The sequence below is a fragment of the Aedes albopictus genome, chromosome 3, assembly GCF_035046485.1.
Source record: "Aedes albopictus strain Foshan chromosome 3, AalbF5, whole genome shotgun sequence".
NCBI classification, from domain to species: domain Eukaryota; kingdom Metazoa; phylum Arthropoda; class Insecta; order Diptera; family Culicidae; genus Aedes; species Aedes albopictus.
In genome coordinates this window covers 130938440-130962335 of record NC_085138.1, presented here as the reverse complement: position 1 = coordinate 130962335, position 23896 = coordinate 130938440, and the positions used below count along the sequence as shown (strand labels likewise).

Below are 23896 nucleotides of genomic sequence, written 5' to 3'. Positions count from 1 at the left end.
AATGGTGTACTCTCAATGTTACAATAATAAATAGCAGAACTTGTTCTACAACAAAACATCTTATTAAAATGTTATTTAAAGAAAATGTACCAATAGCAGTTTCATAACAAAATAAGATTGCCCAACAAAAACTGTTATGAAAAAGTTATGCCTCAATAAGTTAATAATAACAAGCCAAAATATAAAAACAGGTTTTGAGACTCAGTTGTTATCATTTTGATATTCTCATCTGCTCGGGGTGCAATGTGCGTGAATGTTAGAGCGGGAGAGGAATTATTTTCGAAAATTATCGTGAACTTTGGACACTATCCGATGACTTATTGGTATGACAATTAGTGTGCCGTCGGACTCTTAACCCAAGTAACACACTTGTCACAGAAGAGTCAAGACAACGCAGGTTTTGGTTACGCAGAAGTCACTGCGCTGCCATGACTCTTCTGTAACAAGTGTGTTACTTGGGAACGGGTTGGTCCTCGGCCGACCACTTAGCTTGGTTAGCCTAAACAAAAATCGAGAATTTGACATTTATAAGATATTTGCTTGATTGTACGGTAAGTATAAACATTCACAAAACCAAATCATTTTTATCCCTTTCAGCTATTTTAAAAGATGGATGGCATCGGTATCAACAACCTTGCGTCTCTATGTGTTTTTCAATATCTTTGAAAACACATTAATGATAATCTAATCACATGGAAACAAAAAACTCCAGAAGTTGGCATCAACATCATTTATGTGGTGGATCTATCTGCCAGTTTTCCAGAAGTAGTCCTTATGTAAAACTATCTTCGCACCTTCTACCAATAAAAATATGTAGGTTACTGATTTTTGTGGTGGACCATTTAACTCCACTACCCAGCCAGCCAGCATGTACGCATATAGCCTCCACTTCAGCATCCTATTCTACATACAGGGGATGGCCAAAATGTTTGGGATAGGCAACTTTTTTTCTCCCACAAAAAAATTCAACGTGCTGTAACTTTTCATAGAGTGCATAAAAAAATCTCAAATTTTGACTGTTTGTCAACCTATTATATGTGCATCATTGGTACAAATTTGGGCTCGATTGATTAATCTTTCGCAAAGTTAGAACCGTTCGGGTAAAACACTATTTTTCAGACAACTCAGACATCTCGGAAACCAGTGAACCGAATTGAATAAATTTTTAAACGTTTATCAACGATATATTGATACTTAATACGACGTTATAAAATGTAATATTTTTTCACGGCTAATTAAGTTAAACCGGGTTGAAATTTTTACCCATATAGAGGAAAATAAGTAAAATTTACAATACCACACAAAAATTATTAAATGTGTTCTTCCTTCAATCTAAATAGGCTCTAATATATCTGATAAGAGATAATTTTAGAACAGAAGTGGGAAATCTTTGGATATCAACACTAAAATTTATTTACATTGATGTGAAAAAAATACATTTTTTCGAGAAAAAAACAAAAAGTGTCAATCCATGATAACTTTTTTCAACGTTTAAAAAGTACCTATGTTTTAATAGTTAGTGAAGCATTTACATATTGTTAGTGTACGTTCAAAATTTCATTCAATTCGGTTCACTGGTTTCCGAGATATGACAGCTCAAAAATGAGATGTCTGAAAAATAGTGTTTTACCCGAACGGTTCTAACTTTGCGAAAGATTAATCAATCGAGCCCAAATTTGTACCAATGATGCACATATAATAGGTTGACAAACAGTCAAAATTTGAGATTTTCTGATGCGCTCTATGAAAAGTTATAGCATGTTGAACTTTTTTGTGAGAGAAAAAAAGTTGCCTATCCCAAACATTTTGGCCATCCCCTGTACATCATATACGACTTTGTGTTTGCTGGGTAGTGAATTTTGGACCATGATCCTACAGAGGAGCAACATGGGGCCCAAAAGTGGTCGACGAAAAAATAAACCATAAATAATCCTTTTAATATATGTTTGAACAATAGGCGTTTGAGCAGTCTCGTGTGCATTGTTTTAAAACACAAAAATGAGAAGAAAAAAAAAACAATTCAAAATTGTATCAATGTAAAACCAAAATATATTGGTTCAGTTATGCCCATGTGGCGCCCGAGCCTTCCAAATAAACAAATAAGTAAAAAAAAAAAACAAAATTGTGCCATCTTCGAACATGTGAACCATTGCCACTCTTTTAGAATTCATCATCAATCTAGGTATAGTTATTAATGGCTATACTCTATAAAAAGACAGATTGTAGAGTTGTAAGAAATAGACTTACTTCCTGCTCCGTAGCCGGCGTAGCTTCCGTAGGCGGTTCCGCCGCCTAGGCCGTTATAGTTGTGAACAACACCAGGATGATGATGGTGATGATGATGATGCTGAAGGTGGTGTTGAGTTGCTTGATGATGCTGCTGCTGCTGTTGTTGTTGCTGATGGTACTGATGGTGATACGGTGTCGCTGACACCACCGAAGCACTACCATTAATTGCGATAGAACTCGCGTTTGATTCACTGGAGTTTACACTGTTATTAACGGCACTCGAAGCACTACTTACTACTACACTAGCACTACTACTGGTGTTGCTATTGTTGGCTTGGTTCAAATGAGTCGACAGGGCACTGTTGGTAGAATGACCACCGGCACTTCCGACGGCGTGGGACGGAACCGAGTGTTGGCCGTAGCTACTACTACCGCTACTACTACTGCCACCGCTATGGAGGTGGTGATGATTGATCGCATTTGAGGTACTGCCGTTGTAGATTTGATCACTTTCACGACGCATAGCTAGCATTTTTCGGGCCGTCTACTAGAGCAGCGCTCTTGAAACGAAAATAAACAAAACTGAAAAACAAAAACCGACGGCCGCTAATTGACACGATCTCCATATCACGGTTTTCCCGGTTCACAATTCTTCAAGCTAAGGTTTAAATATTCTGAACTGTAAAGTGTTTTTTTTTTCTTACAATTTTCAACTCCGTAGACAATAATTGCACCTGTTTGAATGAACTTTTCAAAGTACACTAATTTCTAGATTTCTCACAGCGGGAGATCAGACTGCGATTGTAAGACATCTATTTCACATTAAGGACACACACATTTTCAAGATGAGGATCTCTTCACCAAAATTTTACTCTAGACACTTAAGCAATAAATTTTATAGACACTAGCTACAATCCACTGCACTAAAATTCTTCGTCTCACATTAAACGCAGTTAAATCGTTTCACTTTTAGCCACAACATCAAATCCCACGAAACTTTTCTTCATTTGTCGCAAATTGTGCTCCCAGCAATTCCACAGGATAAGGGCGGGCAATGTTCCCTTCGGATGATGATTGTCTCAAATGTCACACAGTTACTGCAGTTCGTTGTTCTGCATTTTCCGACGAAGGCTACTTGTAGACAGCAGTTCTCGTGCAGTTGTTGGTAGGCAGCTCTCCCAGAAGTAAATGTCACATCAGAGGTAAACTGTGAAAAAGGAAAACAGGAAATCAATTAATTGGAATTGAGCATAATGAAAAGAAAATATAATTGGAGATGATGCTGGTTTCGTTGGTTGGTTGGCAGGTTGTTGCGTTGCCGTTGGCTTGGGGGCTCGAATGACGGTGCTTTGTGCTGGGTGGAATATTTTTGGCCATCCAATTGGGATGAACTATTTGTGTCTAACTTTTAATTGCAGGATGCATAACATTTCCAAACCTGTAATAGCTCACTTATAAGGCGTTCAATAGATAAGCCCAATTAATCAATAATGTCTACTGTAGTTAACACCTTTGCGTTGGAATATTATTTACTAAAAATTTAATTCATTTTCCATGATCCCAGGTCCTCGGCGTGATAGTCAAGTGTTCTAACCATCACACCAGGTCCGTTCCAAATAGCTCACTTCATCTGCTTCCCGATCTCTAAGAAACTAACTCCACGTTTTGCCTAATAGCTGCAGCTGTAGTAGATGTGGTACTTGCATGAAATGTTGGTGCCAAATTAACGCAGCCATTCTGCAATACAAATCAAGAGCCAGGAGCCTAACACGTACGAGTTCATTAAAAGTTCTCACGGAGGAGATTTTAATACTTGCCAAGTTATAATGGATCGCGGGCCAGGATTTCTTTAGAAATTCCTCCTGGAATTCCCTCAGAAATTGATCCAAGGATTTCTTCAGAAATTCTTCCTGGAATTCTTCTAGAAATTCCTCAAGGGATTCCGCCAGAAATTCCTTCAGGAATTGTTCCAGGAATTCCTGCAGGGATTCCTTTAAAAAGTCCTACAGGGATCCGTCCAGGAATTCCTCTAGAGATTCTACTAGGAAATCCTCCAGGTATTCCTCTAGAGATACCTCGATAAATCACTCTACTAGGGATTCCTCAAGGGATTCCGCCAGCAACTCCTCCAGGGTTTGTTCTTGGAGTCCACTGGGAATTCCTGCAGGGATTCCTTCAAAAAATCCTACAGGGACTCATCCAGGACCTCTAGAGATGCTTCTAAGAATTCCTCCAGGTATTTCTCAAGAGATACCTCAATTAATTACTCTAGAGATTCCTCCAGGAATTCCTCCAGAGATTCTTCCTGAAAGTTCTGCAGTGATTCTTCAAGAAATTCTTCCAGGGATTTTTCTAAAAATTCCTGCAGGGATCACTCATGGAATTTATGCCGGGATTCCTCCAGAAAATCCCTTTGAAGATTTTTCAAGGGTTTTGTCTAGGAATTCCTCCAGGAAATCTTTTAGCAATACTTTCAGACATTCCTTCAGGAGTTCCTCCAGTGATTCATCCAGAAATTTCTGTAGGATTTCATTGAAGCACTCCTCCAGGAATACTTTTAAGAATTCCACCAGGAATTTCTGCAATTTCTGAAGGATCAATTTCCCCCAGGAATTCTTCTAGGAATTTATCCAGGAAATTCAACGTATTCGTTCAGGTATTCCTACACGGCCTCGTCCAGGTATTCCACTAATAATACCTCCAGGAAATACCCTAATTTTTTCTTCAAGAATTTCTCCAGGAAATCTTCCAGGGATTCCTTAAAAATCTTTCAGGAGTTTCTTCAGGAATTGCTCCATTACTTTTTCCAGGGGTTCCTTCATCCAGAAATTTCTCCAAGAATTCTTCCTGGAAATCTCCCAGAAATTCCTCTAGGAATTTCTTCACAAATTAATCCAGGGATTCCTCCCAGAATTCCTCTAGAGATTCCTCCAGGACTTCATTCAGGGATTTCTCCTGAAATTCTTCCAGGGATAGTTTCACAGAATTACCCCTAGAATTCCTCAAGAGATATCTCCAGGAAATGGGACTCCGCCACGAATTTGTCCAGAAGTTCCTGGAGGTATTATATATGAAGGTCCTCCAGAAATCGGTTCAAGGATTCCTCCAGAAATACCTTCAGGGACTTCTTCAAAAATTCCCCCAGGGATTCTCCTAAGAATTTCTCCAGAAATTTCTCTTGGGATTCCTGAAGGAATTTCTCAAGAAGCTTCTTCAAAAATTCCACTAGGAATGCCTCTCACAATTTTTCTAGGGAATCCTCCAGGAATTCATCCAGGGATTTCTTTCAGGGTTTAGTCCAGAAACTCATTCAGGAATTGCTGTGGGGAGTTCTCCAAGAATTCCTCCAGGGATTCTTCCAGGGTTTCCTTTAGGTATTCCTGCAGGAATTCCTCCAGGAGTTCCTTTAGGAGTTAAAAAAAAAAAGACGCGGACACGTTCAATGCTTCCAGTGAGCTTTTCGCTCTTTTAACCCTTCAGCGCGCGCGCTGTTGTAAAAAGTACAACAGTACCAAAAAACCTCGCTTTTCGCATACAGCGCGAGCGCGGTGCTGTTTCGGTTGCTTGATGGCGCGCGTCCTGGAAGGTTAAGGAAGCACGACACTAGTCAACGGACTAGCATGCAACGCCCAGTGGCACAGCCGAAAACTTTTCCTGACAGCTGCGGTGGGAATCGAACCCGCGCTCCTCAGCACGATGCGACTAAGAGCTTGGTGACCTTAGCCGCACGACCACGGAGCCGCACTTCCACCACGGATACATCCAGGGATTTCTCTAGGAATTCTTCTAGGGATTGCTCTGCAAATTCTTCCAAGGCGCCGTCCATAAATAACGTAACGCTCTAGGAGGAGGAAGAGAGTATGGCCAAGTGTTACGGCCCAAATATAAAAAATATGATTTTCATAAAAAAAGCGTTACGGAGGGGGAAGCGTTACGAACCCCCGAAAAATGTCGATTTTAGCGTTACGTAATAAATGGATGCTGCCCAAACGTCACTCCCAGAATCCCTCTAGAGATTCCTCCAGAAATTTCTCCAGGAAACCATCCCATGATTTCTTCAGAAATTCCTCCATGGATTCCTCCAAGAATTCCTCTAGAGATTTCTCCAGGAATTCGTAGTAGTATGCTTTCAGAAATTCTTCCAGGAACTTCTCCATGGATTCCGCCAGAAATTTGTCCAGAAGTTCTTTCAGAATTTCTTCCTCTAGGAATTGCTTCAGGGATTCCTCCAGGATTTTTTTTTAAGATTTCTCCAAAAGTTTTTTCAGAGTATCCTCTGGGAATTCATCCAGAAATTCCTCCAAGGATTCCTCAAGAAATTTGTCTAGAATTTCCTCTCGAGAAGATTTTTTGAATTACTTGAAGGATTTCTAGAGGAATTCCTACAGTGATTGGTTTTGAAATTCTGTAGGATAATTTTAGAAGTATGCAGGAGTCCAGGAAGTTCTCCAAGAAGTCATCCAGGAATTCTTTCGCAATTATCTTCGAGAAATCTTTAAGGAGTTCATCCATCAATTCTGAAAATGGTGCAGTGTCTACCAAGTGAGTAAGACTGATACAGCCTTAGCTCACGAGAATAAACACCAGCACCTGCTCGACCTTCGAGAAGGGAGCCATCAGTGTAACATACGATGCCGTCTGAAATACTTCTTTCCAGATAACCAGATGGCCACTCTTCCGGGAAGGGAATTTCGTGGAAAATGTCTTATATGGAAACTTACAAGCAATTGTAAGATCACTTGGAGCAAGGACAACTTTGTCCCAATTCACCAAAAGTGAAAACAACGAGGTTTGTGTTGAACTGCGGTTCACAGGAGTTTCCTCTAGTAAACCGAGTACCCATAGACGGTAAGTGCAAGAAAGTGCTTCTTCTTTGAGATGAATGTGTAGCGGGGCAACGTCAAAGAGAACTTCGAGCGTTTTGCATCAGGTCGAAAAGGGTGCTGAAGCACATACTGACTAACAATATTAGGTAGTCGTGTGCCTCAATAGCGTATCTGCTACGAGATTCCACAAAAGTGGTGATAAGACTCCCCCTTGGAAGCATCCACAAACACTCAATTTCCTAATCGCCGCTTGACGCAATGTCGAGAAGAGATGTCGATTTTTGAGCATTTGGTGAATCCAATTGGAAATCATAGGAGATATACCATGACCCCGTGCGGCTTCCAATATGGCATCGAAACGCACGGTGTCAAAGGCTTTCCAGACTGGTAAGCATGTTGGTTCACATGAAGAGGCACATTAGCCAGATGAACATCACGGATCTGATGATCGCCAATGCTTTCTTATCAGAAGAAAAGAGGTCAAACTGGTTGGTCTGAAGCTCTTTGCTTCTTCATACGACGCACGACCCACTTTCGGAATAAATTTTACAGTAATATTCCACAGGATTTGGGAATATACCCTGTAGCAAAGCTGCAAACAAGTTGTTGTTTCAAAACATGTTTGAAATGATCAAATCCCTTCTGAAGCAAAATGGGATAAACCCCATCTGCCCCAGGAGATTTGAAAGGAGCAAAGCTATTAAGTGCCCATTCAATCGATTCTAAAGTTATGATACTCCAAGTCGAATCTTAAGAATCATAACTACAAGAAAAGACATCAGGTTCATCCGAAGATGTAATATCCACACATCCGGGGAAGTGTGTACTGAATAAACATTCCAAAACTTCCTCATCAGAAGAAGTGAAATCACCATTTGGCAAACGAAGTTCGTTCACTTGAAAATCCTTAGATATTGCAAAGATTTTGTTCAATCGACTGGCTTCACTCAGACTGGAAACATTTGTACAAAGGTTTTTACAGCGGGATCGTTCAGAAAGACCGAAGAGCTTTCTGGTAGGCCTTGCAAGCTGACCTGAAAGCCTCCGATCCAGCCGAACGTCGTCTGTTGAAACTCTTTCTACATTGTTTCCTGAGTTTCGCCAGATCAGAGTTCCATCAAGGGGTTCCTCTTGTGATCTTCACAGACCGCAGAGGCCAAGCTTCTTCAAAAGCTTCCATGATGAAGGCCGTTGTAGTATCAACGGCATCATCTAAATCACTTGGAGTGTCCATTGATGGTGAGTATCCATGAAATTTGGCTGCAACCAAATCGGTAAAGAGATCCCAGTTGGTTGACCGGGGGCTCCTGAAACGCAAAGTTTGCGAAGTAACATTCACATGTTCAAACAAGATGTAGCGATGGTCAGTTAAAGATTCATTATCTGACACATGCCAATTGGTCAGCTCGTGACTAATTCTGCTAGAGCAAAGCGTTATGTCTAACACTTCCTCTCTACCAGATACCATGAAGGTTGGGCGGTTGCCTATGTTAAGTAATCCAAGATCTGTACTACTTCAGTATTCCATCAAACTGGAGCCTCTCAAATTGATGTCTGAGCTGCCCCAGATTATATGGTGAGTATTAGCATCACTACCAACAATTAGCGGAAGGACTTTTGAAGTGCAGTATGCAATGACTTGCTTGAAAGCATCCGCAGGGGATGGTTCATCATGCGGTAAATAAACCGAACAATAAACGTGTTTCCTGTTAAGGTTTCCAACAGATACATGCATTGTGATAGCACATACATCTCTAGTAGTTAGTTCAGAGATGAGTGTAGCAACGATTGCGTTGTTGACAAGCACACATGCTCGAGGCATGACACGTGAGTTTGCCATTTCATTTTTACTGAAAGTAGCAAACACCGGATTCACAAGCTTTCCTAGATAGAAATTCCCCTTACGAAAGTAAGGTTCTTGGACTAACGCCACTTGGGCTGTACCAATTTGCATAAGTCTACAAAGATTGATCGTTGCTGTTCTTTTGTGCTGAAAATTCTGAGCTATCCTAACCGTAGCCACTACCCAAACTAGGCAAGATTAAACTCTTAACAATCAGATCGGTATCGATTTGAGTGCGCCAAAGGCGAGGATGCACAGAATAGACTGTGTAAAACGCATAATGCGAAACCATATAGGTGAAAATTTAAACTAATTAATAACATCTTCATAATCCCGCCTTTATTCAGCCTCAAGTATGAGATCGAAGAAGGGTAGCTGATTGTCTCGGAGAAACAAAAGGTCCACCGCACTATTGCTCCGGTTAGCACTGTAAGGGCAAATACTGTGGAGGGTGCCCTGGTACCTCACAGGCTCCGTTTGCGATTAGGTTTTTATAAGACCCCCCCAACCATTCATTCCTAGGCACGGTAAGCGTAAAGCCGTATAACACCTTGAATTAGGGGTCACCTGATTAGTGGAATCCTACCTCTGGAACAGGTGGTTCGTAGTGCTATTCTTAGCCAGTTGAACCAACCGCTACCGACACTACACAGCTATCTAGGCTGATCGGGAAAAGTAGTTAATATTGGTGATCAACTTCGTACGGGCCCGAAAAGCCGGAATTAATGCTGACAACAAAATAAAAAAAATGATATTTCCAGGATGCTTTTCAAAACTGGCTTTGCAAGCACAAGAATAGAATAGAACAGAATGTCATCCAATCCACTCCCCTCCGAAAATTTTGATCGGATTTTAGCATTTTGAGAGGAAACAAAATTAGTTCATTGGGAATTTTCAAAAAAAAAAAAAAAAAATAAGGTAAAATCTGAGTATTACGATTTACTTTACAGTTGCACTAACGTAAAATTACACGACACACACAATATGCGACGCGACACCCAGAAAATATCTTAACAAAACAGATGATTTTTATAATTTTGCCGGATTGTATGGGTATTGTCAAAAAATGTCTATTATAGACCATAATTTGTCATTGAGACAGTGGTTTATAGATTTTTACTAATTTCCATATTAAAAGTCACGAGAAATTTCTGGGGGGGGGGGTGGTCTGTTGGATTCTGGGGGGGGAGGTGCTGGCCCTCAGACTTTCTCTAGCTACGCCAATGTTTGTATGCGATATAGGTTTATGTCTAGGTTTATGTGCAAATTTGGTTTAGGATACAGATTTTCTAAAAGGTTCATTAAGTTTGAAAAGGGAGTTCCAGGAGCTAATCAAAGCGATTTAAATCCAAGGAGTTTCAGGGCATTTCGGGTGGTTCCAGAGGAGTTCCCAGGAAAAATGCCATTAGAATCATATTGCCCGTTGCGAAGATTTATAGATTCCGACGCAAAAAAATTATTAGGCTCATTTTCAGCGTAGACGAATTATAAATGTTTGTTTATAATGCAAATCTATTATCAAATGTGTAGTTAACAACGCAGCGTAAAATATTCCCCAGGACGCGGTCTGTTTTTATATCTGTGGGCCCACGCAAGAAAAATCTACGCAACTTATTTTACCGATTCATAGACACCGAAGATATGACTCATAGACTCCAAACATGGACATCTGCAAATGTTAACTTTTTCATTTCTTTTGCTGTAAATCTCGCATGGTGTAGTTGTGATTCCAAAACTTTATTGTTGTGCTATTGCTGATCAAATAATGGTGTACTCTCAATGTTACAATAATAAATAGCAGAACTTGTTCTACAACAAAACATCTTATTAAAATGTTATTTAAAGAAAATGTACCAATAGCAGTTTCATAACAAAATAAGATTGCCCAACAAAAACTGTTATGAAAAAGTTATGCCTCAATAAGTTAATAATAACAAGCCAAAATATAAAAACAGGTTTTGAGACTCAGTTGTTATCATTTTGATATTCTCATCTGCTCGGGGTGCAATGTGCGTGAATGTTAGAGCGGGAGAGGAATTATTTTCGAAAATTATCGTGAACTTTGGACACTATCCGATGACTTATTGGTATGACAATTAGTGTGCCGTCGGACTCTTAACCCAAGTAACACACTTGTCACAGAAGAGTCAAGACAACGCAGGTTTTGGTTACGCAGAAGTCACTGCGCTGCCATGACTCTTCTGTAACAAGTGTGTTACTTGGGAACGGGTTGGTCCTCGGCCGACCACTTAGCTTGGTTAGCCTAAACAAAAATCGAGAATTTGACATTTATAAGATATTTGCTTGATTGTACGGTAAGTATAAACATTCACAAAACCAAATCATTTTTATCCCTTTCAGCTATTTTAAAAGATGGATGGCATCGGTATCAACAACCTTGCGTCTCTATGTGTTTTTCAATATCTTTGAAAACACATTAATGATAATCTAATCACATGGAAACAAAAAACTCCAGAAGTTGGCATCAACATCATTTATGTGGTGGATCTATCTGCCAGTTTTCCAGAAGTAGTCCTTATGTAAAACTATCTTCGCACCTTCTACCAATAAAAATATGTAGGTTACTGATTTTTGTGGTGGACCATTTAACTCCACTACCCAGCCAGCCAGCATGTACGCATATAGCCTCCACTTCAGCATCCTATTCTACATACAGGGGATGGCCAAAATGTTTGGGATAGGCAACTTTTTTTCTCCCACAAAAAAATTCAACGTGCTGTAACTTTTCATAGAGTGCATAAAAAAATCTCAAATTTTGACTGTTTGTCAACCTATTATATGTGCATCATTGGTACAAATTTGGGCTCGATTGATTAATCTTTCGCAAAGTTAGAACCGTTCGGGTAAAACACTATTTTTCAGACAACTCAGACATCTCGGAAACCAGTGAACCGAATTGAATAAATTTTTAAACGTTTATCAACGATATATTGATACTTAATACGACGTTATAAAATGTAATATTTTTTCACGGCTAATTAAGTTAAACCGGGTTGAAATTTTTACCCATATAGAGGAAAATAAGTAAAATTTACAATACCACACAAAAATTATTAAATGTGTTCTTCCTTCAATCTAAATAGGCTCTAATATATCTGATAAGAGATAATTTTAGAACAGAAGTGGGAAATCTTTGGATATCAACACTAAAATTTATTTACATTGATGTGAAAAAAATACATTTTTTCGAGAAAAAAACAAAAAGTGTCAATCCATGATAACTTTTTTCAACGTTTAAAAAGTACCTATGTTTTAATAGTTAGTGAAGCATTTACATATTGTTAGTGTACGTTCAAAATTTCATTCAATTCGGTTCACTGGTTTCCGAGATATGACAGCTCAAAAATGAGATGTCTGAAAAATAGTGTTTTACCCGAACGGTTCTAACTTTGCGAAAGATTAATCAATCGAGCCCAAATTTGTACCAATGATGCACATATAATAGGTTGACAAACAGTCAAAATTTGAGATTTTCTGATGCGCTCTATGAAAAGTTATAGCATGTTGAACTTTTTTGTGAGAGAAAAAAAGTTGCCTATCCCAAACATTTTGGCCATCCCCTGTACATCATATACGACTTTGTGTTTGCTGGGTAGTGAATTTTGGACCATGATCCTACAGAGGAGCAACATGGGGCCCAAAAGTGGTCGACGAAAAAATAAACCATAAATAATCCTTTTAATATATGTTTGAACAATAGGCGTTTGAGCAGTCTCGTGTGCATTGTTTTAAAACACAAAAATGAGAAGAAAAAAAAAACAATTCAAAATTGTATCAATGTAAAACCAAAATATATTGGTTCAGTTATGCCCATGTGGCGCCCGAGCCTTCCAAATAAACAAATAAGTAAAAAAAAAAACAAAATTGTGCCATCTTCGAACATGTGAACCATTGCCACTCTTTTAGAATTCATCATCAATCTAGGTATAGTTATTAATGGCTATACTCTATAAAAAGACAGATTGTAGAGTTGTAAGAAATAGACTTACTTCCTGCTCCGTAGCCGGCGTAGCTTCCGTAGGCGGTTCCGCCGCCTAGGCCGTTATAGTTGTGAACAACACCAGGATGATGATGGTGATGATGATGATGCTGAAGGTGGTGTTGAGTTGCTTGATGATGCTGCTGCTGCTGTTGTTGTTGCTGATGGTACTGATGGTGATACGGTGTCGCTGACACCACCGAAGCACTACCATTAATTGCGATAGAACTCGCGTTTGATTCACTGGAGTTTACACTGTTATTAACGGCACTCGAAGCACTACTTACTACTACACTAGCACTACTACTGGTGTTGCTATTGTTGGCTTGGTTCAAATGAGTCGACAGGGCACTGTTGGTAGAATGACCACCGGCACTTCCGACGGCGTGGGACGGAACCGAGTGTTGGCCGTAGCTACTACTACCGCTACTACTACTGCCACCGCTATGGAGGTGGTGATGATTGATCGCATTTGAGGTACTGCCGTTGTAGATTTGATCACTTTCACGACGCATAGCTAGCATTTTTCGGGCCGTCTACTAGAGCAGCGCTCTTGAAACGAAAATAAACAAAACTGAAAAACAAAAACCGACGGCCGCTAATTGACACGATCTCCATATCACGGTTTTCCCGGTTCACAATTCTTCAAGCTAAGGTTTAAATATTCTGAACTGTAAAGTGTTTTTTTTTTCTTACAATTTTCAACTCCGTAGACAATAATTGCACCTGTTTGAATGAACTTTTCAAAGTACACTAATTTCTAGATTTCTCACAGCGGGAGATCAGACTGCGATTGTAAGACATCTATTTCACATTAAGGACACACACATTTTCAAGATGAGGATCTCTTCACCAAAATTTTACTCTAGACACTTAAGCAATAAATTTTATAGACACTAGCTACAATCCACTGCACTAAAATTCTTCGTCTCACATTAAACGCAGTTAAATCGTTTCACTTTTAGCCACAACATCAAATCCCACGAAACTTTTCTTCATTTGTCGCAAATTGTGCTCCCAGCAATTCCACAGGATAAGGGCGGGCAATGTTCCCTTCGGATGATGATTGTCTCAAATGTCACACAGTTACTGCAGTTCGTTGTTCTGCATTTTCCGACGAAGGCTACTTGTAGACAGCAGTTCTCGTGCAGTTGTTGGTAGGCAGCTCTCCCAGAAGTAAATGTCACATCAGAGGTAAACTGTGAAAAAGGAAAACAGGAAATCAATTAATTGGAATTGAGCATAATGAAAAGAAAATATAATTGGAGATGATGCTGGTTTCGTTGGTTGGTTGGCAGGTTGTTGCGTTGCCGTTGGCTTGGGGGCTCGAATGACGGTGCTTTGTGCTGGGTGGAATATTTTTGGCCATCCAATTGGGATGAACTATTTGTGTCTAACTTTTAATTGCAGGATGCATAACATTTCCAAACCTGTTATAGCTCACTTATAAGGCGTTCAATAGATAAGCCCAATTAATCAATAATGTCTACTGTAGTTAACACCTTTGCGTTGGAATATTATTTACTAAAAATTTAATTCATTTTCCATGATCCCAGGTCCTCGGCGTGATAGTCAAGTGTTCTAACCATCACACCAGGTCCGTTCCAAATAGCTCACTTCATCTGCTTCCCGATCTCTAAGAAACTAACTCCACGTTTTGCCTAATAGCTGCAGCTGTAGTAGATGTGGTACTTGCATGAAATGTTGGTGCCAAATTAACGCAGCCATTCTGCAATACAAATCAAGAGCCAGGAGCCTAACACGTACGAGTTCATTAAAAGTTCTCACGGAGGAGATTTTAATACTTGCCAAGTTATAATGGATCGCGGGCCAGGATTTCTTTAGAAATTCCTCCTGGAATTCCCTCAGAAATTGATCCAAGGATTTCTTCAGAAATTCTTCCTGGAATTCTTCTAGAAATTCCTCAAGGGATTCCGCCAGAAATTCCTTCAGGAATTGTTCCAGGAATTCCTGCAGGGATTCCTTTAAAAAGTCCTACAGGGATCCGTCCAGGAATTCCTCTAGAGATTCTACTAGGAAATCCTCCAGGTATTCCTCTAGAGATACCTCGATAAATCACTCTACTAGGGATTCCTCAAGGGATTCCGCCAGCAACTCCTCCAGGGTTTGTTCTTGGAGTCCACTGGGAATTCCTGCAGGGATTCCTTCAAAAAATCCTACAGGGACTCATCCAGGACCTCTAGAGATGCTTCTAAGAATTCCTCCAGGTATTTCTCAAGAGATACCTCAATTAATTACTCTAGAGATTCCTCCAGGAATTCCTCCAGAGATTCTTCCTGAAAGTTCTGCAGTGATTCTTCAAGAAATTCTTCCAGGGATTTTTCTAAAAATTCCTGCAGGGATCACTCATGGAATTTATGCCGGGATTCCTCCAGAAAATCCCTTTGAAGATTTTTCAAGGGTTTTGTCTAGGAATTCCTCCAGGAAATCTTTTAGCAATACTTTCAGACATTCCTTCAGGAGTTCCTCCAGTGATTCATCCAGAAATTTCTGTAGGATTTCATTGAAGCACTCCTCCAGGAATACTTTTAAGAATTCCACCAGGAATTTCTGCAATTTCTGAAGGATCAATTTCCCCCAGGAATTCTTCTAGGAATTTATCCAGGAAATTCAACGTATTCGTTCAGGTATTCCTACACGGCCTCGTCCAGGTATTCCACTAATAATACCTCCAGGAAATACCCTAATTTTTTCTTCAAGAATTTCTCCAGGAAATCTTCCAGGGATTCCTTAAAAATCTTTCAGGAGTTTCTTCAGGAATTGCTCCATTACTTTTTCCAGGGGTTCCTTCATCCAGAAATTTCTCCAAGAATTCTTCCTGGAAATCTCCCAGAAATTCCTCTAGGAATTTCTTCACAAATTAATCCAGGGATTCCTCCCAGAATTCCTCTAGAGATTCCTCCAGGACTTCATTCAGGGATTTCTCCTGAAATTCTTCCAGGGATAGTTTCACAGAATTACCCCTAGAATTCCTCAAGAGATATCTCCAGGAAATGGGACTCCGCCACGAATTTGTCCAGAAGTTCCTGGAGGTATTATATATGAAGGTCCTCCAGAAATCGGTTCAAGGATTCCTCCAGAAATACCTTCAGGGACTTCTTCAAAAATTCCCCCAGGGATTCTCCTAAGAATTTCTCCAGAAATTTCTCTTGGGATTCCTGAAGGAATTTCTCAAGAAGCTTCTTCAAAAATTCCACTAGGAATGCCTCTCACAATTTTTCTAGGGAATCCTCCAGGAATTCATCCAGGGATTTCTTTCAGGGTTTAGTCCAGAAACTCATTCAGGAATTGCTGTGGGGAGTTCTCCAAGAATTCCTCCAGGGATTCTTCCAGGGTTTCCTTTAGGTATTCCTGCAGGAATTCCTCCAGGAGTTCCTTTAGGAGTTAAAAAAAAAAAGACGCGGACACGTTCAATGCTTCCAGTGAGCTTTTCGCTCTTTTAACCCTTCAGCGCGCGCGCTGTTGTAAAAAGTACAACAGTACCAAAAAACCTCGCTTTTCGCATACAGCGCGAGCGCGGTGCTGTTTCGGTTGCTTGATGGCGCGCGTCCTGGAAGGTTAAGGAAGCACGACACTAGTCAACGGACTAGCATGCAACGCCCAGTGGCACAGCCGAAAACTTTTCCTGACAGCTGCGGTGGGAATCGAACCCGCGCTCCTCAGCACGATGCGACTAAGAGCTTGGTGACCTTAGCCGCACGACCACGGAGCCGCACTTCCACCACGGATACATCCAGGGATTTCTCTAGGAATTCTTCTAGGGATTGCTCTGCAAATTCTTCCAAGGCGCCGTCCATAAATAACGTAACGCTCTAGGAGGAGGAAGAGAGTATGGCCAAGTGTTACGGCCCAAATATAAAAAATATGATTTTCATAAAAAAAGCGTTACGGAGGGGGAAGCGTTACGAACCCCCGAAAAATGTCGATTTTAGCGTTACGTAATAAATGGATGCTGCCCAAACGTCACTCCCAGAATCCCTCTAGAGATTCCTCCAGAAATTTCTCCAGGAAACCATCCCATGATTTCTTCAGAAATTCCTCCATGGATTCCTCCAAGAATTCCTCTAGAGATTTCTCCAGGAATTCGTAGTAGTATGCTTTCAGAAATTCTTCCAGGAACTTCTCCATGGATTCCGCCAGAAATTTGTCCAGAAGTTCTTTCAGAATTTCTTCCTCTAGGAATTGCTTCAGGGATTCCTCCAGGATTTTTTTTTAAGATTTCTCCAAAAGTTTTTTCAGAGTATCCTCTGGGAATTCATCCAGAAATTCCTCCAAGGATTCCTCAAGAAATTTGTCTAGAATTTCCTCTCGAGAAGATTTTTTGAATTACTTGAAGGATTTCTAGAGGAATTCCTACAGTGATTGGTTTTGAAATTCTGTAGGATAATTTTAGAAGTATGCAGGAGTCCAGGAAGTTCTCCAAGAAGTCATCCAGGAATTCTTTCGCAATTATCTTCGAGAAATCTTTAAGGAGTTCATCCATCAATTCTGAAAATGGTGCAGTGTCTACCAAGTGAGTAAGACTGATACAGCCTTAGCTCACGAGAATAAACACCAGCACCTGCTCGACCTTCGAGAAGGGAGCCATCAGTGTAACATACGATGCCGTCTGAAATACTTCTTTCCAGATAACCAGATGGCCACTCTTCCGGGAAGGGAATTTCGTGGAAAATGTCTTATATGGAAACTTACAAGCAATTGTAAGATCACTTGGAGCAAGGACAACTTTGTCCCAATTCACCAAAAGTGAAAACAACGAGGTTTGTGTTGAACTGCGGTTCACAGGAGTTTCCTCTAGTAAACCGAGTACCCATAGACGGTAAGTGCAAGAAAGTGCTTCTTCTTTGAGATGAATGTGTAGCGGGGCAACGTCAAAGAGAACTTCGAGCGTTTTGCATCAGGTCGAAAAGGGTGCTGAAGCACATACTGACTAACAATATTAGGTAGTCGTGTGCCTCAATAGCGTATCTGCTACGAGATTCCACAAAAGTGGTGATAAGACTCCCCCTTGGAAGCATCCACAAACACTCAATTTCCTAATCGCCGCTTGACGCAATGTCGAGAAGAGATGTCGATTTTTGAGCATTTGGTGAATCCAATTGGAAATCATAGGAGATATACCATGACCCCGTGCGGCTTCCAATATGGCATCGAAACGCACGGTGTCAAAGGCTTTCCAGACTGGTAAGCATGTTGGTTCACATGAAGAGGCACATTAGCCAGATGAACATCACGGATCTGATGATCGCCAATGCTTTCTTATCAGAAGAAAAGAGGTCAAACTGGTTGGTCTGAAGCTCTTTGCTTCTTCATACGACGCACGACCCACTTTCGGAATAAATTTTACAGTAATATTCCACAGGATTTGGGAATATACCCTGTAGCAAAGCTGCAAACAAGTTGTTGTTTCAAAACATGTTTGAAATGATCAAATCCCTTCTGAAGCAAAATGGGATAAACCCCATCTGCCCCAGGAGATTTGAAAGGAGCAAAGCTATTAAGTGCCCATTCAATCGATTCTAAAGTTATGATACTCCAAGTCGAATCTTAAGAATCATAACTACAAGAAAAGACATCAGGTTCATCCGAAGATGTAATATCCACACATCCGGGGAAGTGTGTACTGAATAAACATTCCAAAACTTCCTCATCAGAAGAAGTGAAATCACCATTTGGCAAACGAAGTTCGTTCACTTGAAAATCCTTAGATATTGCAAAGATTTTGTTCAATCGACTGGCTTCACTCAGACTGGAAACATTTGTACAAAGGTTTTTACAGCGGGATCGTTCAGAAAGACCGAAGAGCTTTCTGGTAGGCCTTGCAAGCTGACCTGAAAGCCTCCGATCCAGCCGAACGTCGTCTGTTGAAACTCTTTCTACATTGTTTCCTGAGTTTCGCCAGATCAGAGTTCCATCAAGGGGTTCCTCTTGTGATCTTCACAGACCGCAGAGGCCAAGCTTCTTCAAAAGCTTCCATGATGAAGGCCGTTGTAGTATCAACGGCATCATCTAAATCACTTGGAGTGTCCATTGATGGTGAGTATCCATGAAATTTGGCTGCAACCAAATCGGTAAAGAGATCCCAGTTGGTTGACCGGGGGCTCCTGAAACGCAAAGTTTGCGAAGTAACATTCACATGTTCAAACAAGATGTAGCGATGGTCAGTTAAAGATTCATTATCTGACACATGCCAATTGGTCAGCTCGTGACTAATTCTGCTAGAGCAAAGCGTTATGTCTAACACTTCCTCTCTACCAGATACCATGAAGGTTGGGCGGTTGCCTATGTTAAGTAATCCAAGATCTGTACTACTTCAGTATTCCATCAAACTGGAGCCTCTCAAATTGATGTCTGAGCTGCCCCAGATTATATGGTGAGTATTAGCATCACTACCAACAATTAGCGGAAGGACTTTTGAAGTGCAGTATGCAATGACTTGCTTGAAAGCATCCGCAGGGGATGGTTCATCATGCGGTAAATAAACCGAACAATAAACGTGTTTCCTGTTAAGGTTTCCAACAGATACATGCATTGTGATAGCACATACATCTCTAGTAGTTAGTTCAGAGATGAGTGTAGCAACGATTGCGTTGTTGACAAGCACACATGCTCGAGGCATGACACGTGAGTTTGCCATTTCATTTTTACTGAAAGTAGCAAACACCGGATTCACAAGCTTTCCTAGATAGAAATTCCCCTTACGAAAGTAAGGTTCTTGGACTAACGCCACTTGGGCTGTACCAATTTGCATAAGTCTACAAAGATTGATCGTTGCTGTTCTTTTGTGCTGAAAATTCTGAGCTATCCTAACCGTAGCCACTACCCAAACTAGGCAAGATTAAACTCTTAACAATCAGATCGGTATCGATTTGAGTGCGCCAAAGGCGAGGATGCACAGAATAGACTGTGTAAAACGCATAATGCGAAACCATATAGGTGAAAATTTAAACTAATTAATAACATCTTCATAATCCCGCCTTTATTCAGCCTCAAGTATGAGATCGAAGAAGGGTAGCTGATTGTCTCGGAGAAACAAAAGGTCCACCGCACTATTGCTCCGGTTAGCACAGTAAGGGCAAATACTGTGGAGGGTGCCCTGGTACCTCACAGGCTCCGTTTGCGATTAGGTTTTTATAAGACCCCCCCAACCATTCATTCCTAGGCACGGTAAGCGTAAAGCCGTATAACACCTTGAATTAGGGGTCACCTGATTAGTGGAATCCTACCTCTGGAACAGGTGGTTCGTAGTGCTATTCTTAGCCAGTTGAACCAACCGCTACCGACACTACACAGCTATCTAGGCTGATCGGGAAAAGTAGTTAATATTGGTGATCAACTTCGTACGGGCCCGAAAAGCCGGAATTAATGCTGACAACAAAATAAAAAAAATGATATTTCCAGGATGCTTTTCAAAACTGGCTTTGCAAGCACAAGAATAGAATAGAACAGAATGTCATCCAATCCACTCCCCTCCGAAAATTTTGATCGGATTTTAGCATTTTGAGAGGAAACAAAATTAGTTCATTGGGAATTTTCAAAAAAAAAAAAAAAAAAAATAAGGTAAAATCTGAGTATTACGATTTACTTTACAGTTGCACTAACGTAAAATTACACGACACACACAATATGCGACGCGACACCCAGAAAATATCTTAACAAAACAGATGATTTTTATAATTTTGCCGGATTGTATGGGTATTGTCAAAAAATGTCTATTATAGACCATAATTTGTCATTGAGACAGTGGTTTATAGATTTTTACTAATTTCCATATTAAAAGTCACGAGAAATTTCTGGGGGGGGGGGTGGTCTGTTGGATTCTGGGGGGGGAGGTGCTGGCCCTCAGACTTTCTCTAGCTACGCCAATGTTTGTATGCGATATAGGTTTATGTCTAGGTTTATGTGCAAATTTGGTTTAGGATACAGATTTTCTAAAAGGTTCATTAAGTTTGAAAAGGGAGTTCCAGGAGCTAATCAAAGCGATTTAAATCCAAGGAGTTTCAGGGCATTTCGGGTGGTTCCAGAGGAGTTCCCAGGAAAAATGCCATTAGAATCATATTGCCCGTTGCGAAGATTTATAGATTCCGACGCAAAAAAATTATTAGGCTCATTTTCAGCGTAGACGAATTATAAATGTTTGTTTATAATGCAAATCTATTATCAAATGTGTAGTTAACAACGCAGCGTAAAATATTCCCCAGGACGCGGTCTGTTTTTATATCTGTGGGCCCACGCAAGAAAAATCTACGCAACTTATTTTCGCGCAGGAGTCTAAACAGGTGGAATCTCCGCAATAAAACTCAATCGATGTTTTTACGCGAAAGCATGTGAATTTAAAATAGTTTCTGATGCAGATGTGTCAAATAATAACTGGACAGAAGTTGGTGGAATATCAACATTACAAATTAAAGAAACTATAAAACAACTAAATTCTTGGCAATTAATACCACTGATCATTACAAAAAAAACTTACACACTTAATCTCCAAATTTGATCTCGTTAAAAGCGAATAACGAACTCAATCGGTAAAGGTAATTTTAACTGAAATATCGTTAAAATTTGACAGTTCATCGAAAATAAGTTGTCAAAAATAACGAAATTCGGTAATTTATATTCATTACTGATTATCGGCAAACTGTTTTGCCACATCAATCGGCAATCTAATCATGTTACTGAATTTCGGTAAAGCGCATCTGTCAAAAATTAATACGAAACGCCTTGCCGGGTGCCATCTTTAAAAAAATAATTTTTCGTCCTCATCACTGCGGAATGATTTTCTCGTAAGTAAATCAATTTAATTCGCTTTAAGCTAATGCTGTGCATGTTTTTGCTGTTAATATTAAATGGATGCTTCTTTTAATTTTCTTTTCAGTTCGTTGTTTTGAAGATGGAGCGCTGCAGGAGGAGTGCAGGAATCTGTCTCGCTTCAAAGGCGCTTGTTTTTTTTTTGCAAAAGTGCTCCCTCGACCGGCGGAATGAAGTAGCCGCATCGTTACAAGCCGGGAATGGAAGCTCTGCAAGAAATCCGTCGCAACAAAAAGTTCACCAAGTTGCTGATCCGCAAGTTGTCGTTCCAGCGCATGGTGTATGAAATTGCGCAGAATTTGAGGACAGATCTGTGTTTCAAATGTGCCTCTATCACTGCCCTGCAGCGTACCTGGTCGGATTGTTTGAGGACGCCACCTGTGCGTAATCCACGCCGAGCGCGGCCGAAGAACATCTAGCGCATCCGTGACGAGCATGTTCAAGGAAAAGTAGGAGAAATTGTGTGTTTTTTTAAGTTAAAGAAACGAAAAAAGCCAAAAGGTCCTTCTCAAGACCAGCCACTACAAATTGCGAAAAAAAAAACATTCCGAAGTATGTGTGTTTGGCGTTATATGCTTGCGCGAATAAAATTGTTTATCTCATTATCATTTTTGTTTTCTTTTACTTCTTCTTATCAATAAGCATGAAAGAAAATAAAGATTTACTGAATTTCGGTAAAAATGTATGCCGAAATTCTCGGCAATGTATTACCGATCCACTCGTCAAAGTTTGACAGTTGATCTTTGTCAAGTTTGCAGACTGGTCGGCAATTTGAACTTTTACCGAGATTTTTACCGAGCTTTCAGCTGTTGGATTCTCGGCGATTTATTTTGCCGGCCTCGGCAAATTAAATTAAGTGTGTAGTAAAAGACATCATGTACCGGAAATGCTTCGTTTTGGAGTAATTAACTTTGTCCCGCTTGATTACGATCCTGGCCCTTAGTGGATTGTATAGATTGATATAGGTAGCAGTATCTGATTTCGTTATAACTTCAAAAGTATCTAAAATTATGTTTTACTAGTTTATTAATGTAATGGATATAAAAGTAGGTAAATAAAAAAATTCGTTCAAAACCAGCAACAACTTCAGTGAAATAAAAACTACCAAAAGAATTTCCATCGCAAATTCCACCCAACATTCACCGCACCCAATCGCATATTTCACGGTAAACCCGCACTGACCAAGTTCACTCACCGTCGGGCACCGAGACGGTGGTGCTCCTCGTCGAGCAGCTGCAGCAACACGCTCGGCGTGACACACGTTTATTTATACCGGCTGACTTAGTCCTGCCTGAACCGCGGCACTATCCACAAAACTACCAACTGCGCAATTCATCCACACGAAAATGTACTTCCTTTGCTTTTCTGCTGGTTTGACCGCTAAAATTTTCGCTTCCAAATGCACTTGTCGGCTCGAGTTCAGTTCGATTTGCGATGTTAATAGGGTTCGAAATTATCGCCTAAGAAATGTCGCCGTCGTTTGATGGTCGGTCGTCTTCGTTGAAATGTCGAAAAATTCAAAGTCGTTTCACTACACAAAGCCACACACTTGCTACTTTTCAAAAAGGGCGAGGACCGCGCGGTCCTTTTTTCTACTTTTTTTCGTTGTTTGTCGTTATCGGAAAATTGGATTCAATCACACCGAGCCACCCGGATATTGATTTTCCAAATCGTCGATCGCGCGCGCCAAATCGTTGGCGCAATCGTTCGGATCGCGTTGTTGAACTAATAAACTTTTCATCCGACAATTGACGACGGCGAAAATCGCGTCGCGGACGACCACGACAACCAAACGAACGACCGAACGGCGAGCGGGAGAGCGACGAGCGAGAAGAAAATCTGCCAAAAATTAGCCTCGGCGGCGGACTCTCGCCCCACCGCGACGACCTCGGAAACACACTCGATCTCGCGCGCGCACCGGAAAGTGGCCGTATGAAAACGATCAGCTCGAATGCGACGACGGCGGCCCAATGATGATGACCACCACTAAGTCACGTAAATACCTGTTGCTAATAAAGATCCGGTGCGGACTGCGGGTGTGTTGCTTTGAAAAGCGAACATTTTCGCGAATTTCCACCTCTCGTCGTCGTCGTTGGTTGAAGTGCTAAGCGAACGCGCCGCGCCGGTGTGATGAGTCAAGTTCATTATTCAATTTTGACGGTGGTGTGTGCG

At 40.6% G+C, this 23896-nt stretch overlaps 2 protein-coding genes across 2 annotated transcripts in view; both read right to left on the bottom strand.

The window, feature by feature from the left end:
* Nucleotides 1-2977, bottom strand: part of LOC109405980 (dendritic arbor reduction protein 1) — a 395303-nt gene extending 392326 nt beyond the window's left edge. Inside the window, exon 1 of the mRNA XM_062857066.1 lies at nt 2248-2977. Within this exon, the coding sequence (XP_062713050.1) occupies nt 2248-2761 (514 nt within the window). The 5' untranslated portion in view covers nt 2762-2977. The remainder of the gene's footprint in view (nt 1-2247) is intronic.
* Nucleotides 2978-3225: 248 nt separating this feature from the next.
* Nucleotides 3226-23673, bottom strand: LOC115260266 (protein roadkill-like). Its single transcript, XM_062857067.1, has 3 exons — nt 22920-23673; nt 12909-14097; nt 3226-3436 (listed from the first exon to the last, which is right to left on the bottom strand). Exons 2-3 carry the CDS (start codon nt 13420-13422, stop codon nt 3426-3428), a joined length of 525 nt encoding a protein of 174 aa, XP_062713051.1. The 5' UTR covers nt 13423-14097; nt 22920-23673; the 3' UTR covers nt 3226-3425.
* Between the last annotated feature and the right edge of the window lie 223 nt (nt 23674-23896).